This window comes from Trichosurus vulpecula, chromosome 1 (assembly GCF_011100635.1).
Source record: "Trichosurus vulpecula isolate mTriVul1 chromosome 1, mTriVul1.pri, whole genome shotgun sequence".
Classification (NCBI taxonomy): domain Eukaryota; kingdom Metazoa; phylum Chordata; class Mammalia; order Diprotodontia; family Phalangeridae; genus Trichosurus; species Trichosurus vulpecula.
In genome coordinates, this window is record NC_050573.1 from 54,202,221 (window position 1) to 54,210,215 (window position 7,995).

The 7,995-nt window shown below is 50.4% G+C and overlaps 1 protein-coding gene across 1 annotated transcript; it reads left to right on the forward strand.

Annotated features, from left to right (window-relative positions):
* Window positions 1–5,090: 5,090 nt before the first annotated feature.
* S1PR4 (sphingosine-1-phosphate receptor 4) lies at window positions 5,091–6,254 on the forward strand. Its single transcript, XM_036742310.1, has one exon. The coding sequence runs from the start codon at window positions 5,127–5,129 to the stop codon at window positions 6,252–6,254; it is 1,128 nt and encodes a 375-aa protein (XP_036598205.1). The 5' UTR covers window positions 5,091–5,126.
* The last annotated feature ends 1,741 nt before the right edge of the window (window positions 6,255–7,995 follow it).

Genomic DNA, 7,995 nt, shown 5'->3' on the forward strand with positions numbered 1-7,995 from the left:
GTTTCAGAGCTGGGACTTGGATGTTCAATTTGATTTTCTGTTTTTTTCTGCCTCAGCTGCCTTTGAATGGATCTGATTCTCCAAGGACTGCCCCTAGGGTTAGGCCATGTTATGGGCCCCCCAAAACATGACTAGAACTGTAGCCTCTTAGAGATCTAGCCGAAACAGCTAAGGACACCAAAAGTCTCAAGAAGGGTAGATGTTTGCCCGAGGTCCCACATTGAGCTAGTGGCATGATCAGGATTAAAACACCACTAAATTGGGAACAATGGCTAAAAAGGGACCTCAGAAGTCAGTTTTCTGTTGAGGAAACTGAACCCCAAAGAATTTGAGAAATTTGCCCAAGTCTATGCCACTAGTGAGCCAAACTAAGATTTGACCCACTATCCTGTGTGTCTGAAGCCCCCACTTCACCACACGGCCTCCCTAGGCTTCAGGGCACTGGGCAGGTCGGGGTATGTAGTTAGGGGTGACCATCAAGGGAACTGGAAGCAGCTACAGTCCCTTGGTGAAGGGAATCCAGTGACTAGGCTCTTCTAAGGCCGGCTGAGGCACCCATGGGGGGCTTGTCTCCATGGCAACTCCATTCTACTTTCTTTGTGGTCCTGATCCATGGAATCTATGTATAGATGAGCTGACAACTGTGGCAATGGCAAACAGCTCACTGCTTTTGTCCCTATAGTACTTTGGGTCAGGGGCTCTGGACAGTGATGGAGAATGGGGTCAGGGCAGCAGACTGAGGGGGGAGGTCTCCTTGGGCCTGAGCACAAGGTCTCCCAGATCCATGATTGGGATGTAGCAGCTGTTTCTGAAGATGATGCTGGTCACCTCCCCTCAGTCCCTGGCTTCCTCTGACAGATATCCTGGTCAGCCCCAAAGCCTTTCAGCACTGGTTGGGGGGGGGGGGCGGTGATGCCATGGCTGCCCTCCCTGCCATCACCTCTGAGGACCTCAGCCCCTATTCCTCAGGTCCCCCAGGAGACCTATCAGGGATCCTTCTGTTACCAGCCTAGGTCCTTCCCATTCAGAGAAAGAGGCAGGGCCTGGTAGCTGGGAACAGGAATTCTTATCTCCCTCACCCCATGTCCCCAGTTCCTCTGGCCCCACTCTCCTGGCCTCTAGAATCAGCAACCCCTCACTAGTGCCCCTAATGGGTTAGACAACCTAGACAGGATGTTACCTTTAGAAGTTCCAGGGTCCCTCTGACAGTGCAACCAACCAAGGGTAGGCAGTATGTTTTAGGAAAGATGTTGACAAGCAAGGCATATTTGACATTTGGCAGAAGACAGAGAGGATGATGAAGATGCTGGAGGCCATTTCCTACAAGGACCTATTCAAAAAGCTAGACAAGAGAAGCCTGGGAGCAAGGTGAGCTCTCTGTCCTCAGATGCTGAAGGGCTGACTCCTGAAGGAGACAAAAACATTCTGGTATCCCCAAAAGGTAGACCTTGGAGTGATGCAAAAAAACTTCAGGGAACCCCTAGAATTGCTTAAGCCAGCCAGCTTTGTGCCTGGCGGTGTGTGCTCAGCGCTGGATTTCACCGGCTAAGGCAGATTTGGGTTAGCTGGGGGAGGAAGCTTTAGCACTTAGAGCTGCCCTAGAATGGAGCAGGCTCCTTAGGGAGGGAAGGACCACACTTGCCTATGTTTCCAGTGACCAAGGAGCAGCAGAAGAACACACAGAGTCATATTCTCAGATCCTTGGAAGGCACAAAGCCTGAGCCAGAGGACCTCAGGACTGGAGAAGTAAAGGGCAAACCACTTGGGTGTCTTTACCAAGAAAACCCCATCTGGGGTCGCAAAGAGTCAGACACAACCGAATAGCAGCAGCAAAGGGTCTGAGGTGTCCAGGGTCTGGCCAGCAAGAGCCTGAGTGTGTGTGAGGGGAAGGGTGGAGAGACGGGGAATTTGGCTGCCCCACCAAGAGGACCCAACAATAGAGGGGCAGCTCAGGGAAGGGAAAGGAAGAGCAAGTCTTGGATGAGGATGAAGAAGAGAGAGTTAAGACAGCCCCCAACAGACCCAGACTCAGGAGAGCATGCCTAAAATCTCATCTGAGCCCCCGTGTGTTCCTCCCTGTTCCCCTGAAGCACTGTACCCTGGCACTGCTAGACTGTCCTTCACCTCCATCCCCTTTCTCCTCATTAGTTCAAAGGAAGCTTCCTCAAGGATCATGGGGAGTGGACCGGGCTAAGGACAGGAGGATCGTAAAATTTAAGGGCTGGAAGAAACCTTTTTAGCACAGAATGTCAACTGGGAAGCACAGAACAGAAAATGTCAGAGATGCTCCGCATGTTAGAACGTGGGATGTCAAAGCCAGGAGAAAATAAATGAATGAAAGAATTAAAAAGCATTTATAAGGTACCCACTATGTGCCAGGTACAGCACTGAGTGCTGGGGATACCAAAAAAATATAAAATCAGTCCTTTCCTTTAAGGAGTTCATATTCTAATGAGGGGAAGTCAACGTGTAATTAACTAGGCACACACACATATACCCACATATACATACATATATGTACATGTGTGTTTTTATAAGACACATAGAAGGAGGCCATACATACATACACACCACATAGTCTCCATCTCTAAATATATAGATGTGTATATCTACATACATATACTCTCTATGAATGTAGAGCTATCTGTCCATATCTATAGATCTATATTGATATAGAGTATGTGTGCGCATAGCTATATCTATATAGATATAGACGGATAGCTCTATATCCGCAGAGAGAGCTCTCTCTAGATAGATAGATAGATATGTAGCCGTCTATCTAGAGAGAACCGCCCAGCTAGTAACTCTTTTTGTGTGCTGTATTATGCTGTATGTTGGAGGAAGACGATACAAATCAGGTTGGTGCCTGCCCTCGGGGAGTTTACAGGGTTAACGGGGCAGAGGCCAGATCTATCTAGCACCTCCCTCCCAGGGATGTTGTGGGGACCAAATGAGATTGTATCTTTCTTTACATCACCTCGCTTACTTAACACAGGTCTCCCTTTCGACACAGCTGGGGCTTATTAGATGTTTGCTCCCTTCCCCATTTGGTGGCTAACTAGAGAGCACAGTAACAACGAACCAGAGCATGAGAAAGGAATGCACAAAGCTCTCCCCTTGCAGGGTTGCCTTTTTTTTTTTTTTTGGCTCTGTTTTACTTTGTTTTTTGAACGTGAGTTGTGATTTTAATTCCCTATGCCAATGCAGATCAACAGCTACTCTCCAAATTACAGTTTTAAAGTTTTGCTTAAAGTTTGTTTAAAGAACACATAGCCAGTATGTGTCAAAAGCAGGACTTGAATCCAGGTCCTAGGAGTCATCTTGGTTGATTCTACTCAGCCCTCTAGACACAAGCTCTTTTATGGGGTTTTCTAGGTAATCTGTGAGTAGCCTATTGGACCACACCCTGAGGGAAGAGTGACTTCTCTTCTCTGTCCCCACCTCAGATTGAGGACTTCCTGAGGGCAAGATTGGATCTCCACCTCGAGATTAAAGCCTCTTGAAGTTCAGGGGACAAGTCTCCCTTATCACACTGGTTTAGTCCTATCTTGCCCTCTTCCTTTTGTGACCAGTTCACAGTCTTTCCCACAGGGGGCGCTGGGCTCCCATCATGGGCTAACTGTTGCTTATGAACTCTCCCTTTCTGGTTTCTTGGTGTCCTTTTCCACCCTGTGAATTGTTGGTGCATCAGCTACTGTCCTGCCTCCTTCACCTCGCCAGAATCATACAAGTGTAGAATGTTAGAGCTGGGAGGGCCCTTAGAACACAGAATGTCAGAACCGGGGAGGGTATTAGAACAAGGAATATCAGAGCAGGGAGGGTATTAGAACATGGGATGTCAGAGCAGGGAGGGCTCTTAGGACACTGGATGTCAGAGCTGCAAGGGCCCTTAGAACACAGAATGTCAGAGCTGCAAGGGCCCTTAGAACATGGAATGTCAGAGCAGGGAGGGTATTAGAACAAGGAATGTCAGAGCTGGTAGGGCCCATAGGACACTGGATGTTGGAGCTGGGAGGGCTCTTGGAACACAGATAGTCAGTGCTGTGAGGGCCCTCTGGACACAGAGTGTCAGAACCAGGGAGCGCCCCTAGAACACAGGCCCTAGCACACACAATGTCAGAGCTGAGGTGGGAAGGTCCTTGGAATATAAAACACAATGTCTAAATTGACAGGACCCTTAGACCATGGAATGCTAGGGTTGGAAGGGTCCTTAGACCAGAGAAGAGAGAATGTCAAAAGGGAAGAATTTTCACTGTCCAACATCCCCTTCAGTTCCTGGCCAGGTCCTGAACAGCCTTTGGAGCCTTGATGTGTCTGGTCTCTCTGTGTTGTCACCAGGTGGATGCATCTGTACTTTGCTTTTCAGTATATGTGTATGTCCATCAATGTCGTCAGTATTTCTATTTCTGTGTTGTTCCTTTTTATTAATGTCTACACAGGTGCAGGTTTCTTGTGTATGTCTATCATCAGTGGGGTGTGTGTGTGTGTGTGTGTGTGTGTAAATGCCAACACTGCCTGTGTACTAATTTCCCCTTCTGTGGCTTCCAGGAATTGAGGTTCCAGACTCAATATCTGGGCTGCCCTTCGAGCCCTTCCTTGGACAGAGTGAGTTAATGAGGGCAGCTGTGGCTGAATTATGGCCAAGGGTTTCCATTCTTCAGGATGCCCAAGGTATATCCCTTTCCTCCCTCTTTCCTTTGAGAAAGGACTGCATGCCTGAAGGGAGCATGGAGAGGACCAGCTTCCCTTGATACCTAAGCACCTTAGCCTTACTTGGGCTCCTTCCCCTGCCAGGCCAAGGCCTGTCCTGCTTTGGTCCCCATCTGGAAGCTTTCCTGGGGGCCTCCTTGGTTACTTCTCCTCCGCCACAGCTGGGGTGGAGGCCCTGCTGGGGCCCTGGCCCCTCCCTGCCCCTCCGCCTCACCCTTGGGGGCACTGCTCTGCTGCATAACAGGAAATTTCAAACAACAGGAAACCCTGGCCTAGTCTTCTTTGTTGTTCAAGACAGCAGGGCACTCCACCTTGCTCCTGCCCAGACACCAAGATCTCTCTTTGCCTGTGAGTGGCCCTGGGGAATAGCAGAGCCTAGTTTCCTTGTGGCCCCTGGTTTGCTCCCAGGCTGGGTGATGAACCTCTCCTCTTGCCACCAGCTGGTGGACCTTGGGCACCCGGACCTCATCCTGCAGCATTACAACTACACGGGACGCCTGGAATTTCGGGGACCACCTGAAGAGGGCCTAGGCTGGCTTCGTACCCTCTTTGTGGCTGTCAGCTGTCTAATCATCCTGGAGAACCTGCTGGTCCTGGTGGCCATCATCACTCACATGCGCTCTCGGCGCTGGGTCTACTACTGTATTGTCAACATCACCCTGAGTGACCTCCTCACAGGCGTGGCCTACCTGGCCAACATCGTCCTGTCTGGTAGACTGACTTTCCGTCTGACCCCCACCTCCTGGTTCCTCCGGGAGGGGCTGCTCTTCATGGCCCTGGCTGCATCCACCTTCAGCCTCCTCTTTACGGCCGTGGAGAGGTTTGCTACCATGATGCGTCCCATGGTGGCGCGCAGTACCAGCAAGATGGTCCGTGTGTACGGCTTCATTGGCCTCTGCTGGCTCCTGGCCTTGCTGCTGGGTCTGTTGCCTTTGCTTGGCTGGAACTGCGTCTGTGACTTCTCCAACTGTTCCAACCTGTTGCCCCTTTATTCCAAGTGGTACATCCTCTTCTGCGTGGTCATCTTCAGCTTGATCCTGGCCTCCATCATGCTGCTCTATGGTGCTATCTTTCGCTTGGTCCGCGCCAATGGACAGAAGGTCCCGCGAGGCTATGCCCATTGCAAGGCCCAGCGCCTCCTGCAGACGGTGCTGATGATCCTGGTGACTTTCCTCCTCTGCTGGGGTCCACTCTTTGGGCTGCTATTGGCGGACATCTTTGGCACCACCGCCTGGGCCCAGGAGTACCTACGGGGCATGGATTGGATCTTGACTCTGGCGGTGCTCAACTCGGCCATCAACCCTCTCATCTACTCCTTCCGAAGCCGGGAGGTGTGTCGGGCTGTGTTGGGATTCCTGTGCTGTGGCTGCCTGAGCCTGGGGATTCGAGGGCCCGGGGACTGCCTGGTCCGGGCCATGGAGACCCATTCCATCTCTTCCACTGAAAGCTCCCTCCGGCCCCGGGATAGCCTTCGGACCTCCCGTTCTCTAAGCTTCCGGATGCGTGAGCCTCTGTCCAGCGTGTCCAGTGTACGAAGTGTCTGAGCCTACTGGAATCCCCTGCCCCCAGCCTCCAGGCCCAAACCCCTCCTCTTTTGCTCTTGCCTTCTGACCATGGTCCCCCTAAGGGAGGGCAGGTTAGGGGTGGGGCTTTGTGCCCTTTGCTGTATGGACTATTGGTTGAAGTTCCAGGAATTGTTCCCCCTTGCCTAGTTTCCTGCAAGGGGTTTTGGGCAATGATCTGGGGTAGGGGTCCTGGGCTTGAGGCCAAGGCCCTGATGTCTTGGGTAAAGAGGATGTTACACCATACAGCCCGGCAGCCCCAGTGGGCACTGGCAGGATGCCCAGGGCAAAGATCTTCTACCTCTGGATCTGAGAGAGTGGCTGCTTTGGTGGGCTGAGGCTTTTTGCCTACAGCTGCCTCCCCCTCCACACCCCAACAGGCACCCTACCTTTCTGCTCTGGTTGACCAGGAAGGGTAAGGTCCTTAGGATGACCCCAGCCTCATCCTTCATTGGGTCAGGATTGCTAAGAAGTCCATGCAATCCTGAGGCTGCTGGGCTGGGTGGAGTTGGCAGCTCACAGACTGATGACTTGTTTTAGTGGGGGCAGTGTAGAGAAGGGAGGGGGGCCGCGGCCTTTGATTAAACTGGACAGGGAGCCCAGTGCACATGGGCCCTGGAGAATGGGTTAAATGTGATGCAAGGGAATTTGAAGCATGAATTGTAAAGTGTGGGCAGGTAGGAGATTAGTCCTGGGAAAGTTTTCTTCGGGACATATCTGGGCTGTTGCATGTGTATGAGACACTAGACACTTGTCTATGTGTGTAGATCTCAGAGTCAACAGAGCTCCCCTATGTGATAGCACAGACAGGTTATCTTGTTCATCCCCTCACCTCCAAGGCACTTAAAGTGTCTCTGATGGAAGAGATTGCTCACCCCTCAGTATTTAGAAATCTCTAGGGAAGGAGATTCTGGTTTTCCTGTTCTTCAAAGGTCTGAATGTGGGCAAACGTGTACTAGAACATGTGTTAAGTATGTTTGTGAGTTCATTTTAATTAACTTTATAGGATCACGGGGTTCAGAGCTCAGTGGGACCTCAGAGATGCATTAGTGTAGGGGATCATGATATGGGCCTTGTGAACCGGTTGGGTGTGGTTTTTAAAAATTTTGGTAACTGCATTTCAACATAATTGTTTTCCTCTGTAATCCTACATCTTTTGCTTTATGCATTTAAAAACATGATCCTCAGAAAGGGTCCATGAGCTTCATCAGGCTGCCTCCTAAAGGGGGTGAGTACACAAAGAAAGATTAAGAATCTCTGATCTAGTCCAATCCTTTTATTTTACAGATGGGGAAATTGAGGCCCAGAGAAGAAAAGAGATTATTTGTAACAGAGACAGGATACACACACACACACACGTATATATTTGTGCGTGTATATATATATATGTGTATATATATAAAGTATTAGAATGTGATTGTGTATATGGGGAGGGGTTTGAGGGAGGAATTGAGTGAGAGCCCTCCAAATAACCGTTGATCTTGGTGTTTGGAGTTTTGTTTTGTTTTAAACCAGCTGCAGGCCCCTCCTCTCACTTCTCTTCATCACCCTTCCCCCTCTCTAGTTCTGGGGGATTTATCTGAAAGTTCCCCGTCTCTGAGTCCCTTGGCCTGAGACCATTTAGAAAAGTCATTCTCTCCATCTCCCAGTCTCTGAGGTCTGTGCTTTCCCTCTCCCCCTCCCCCCATGGGCCCCTCCCTTCTTCTGACATGTTATTTTGCAC

Bases quoted from the DNA above. Each gene is read 5' to 3' on its own strand.
- S1PR4 (XM_036742310.1), top strand. From the start codon at position 5,127: ATGAACCTCTCCTCTTGCCACCAGCTGGTGGACCTTGGGCACCCGGAC.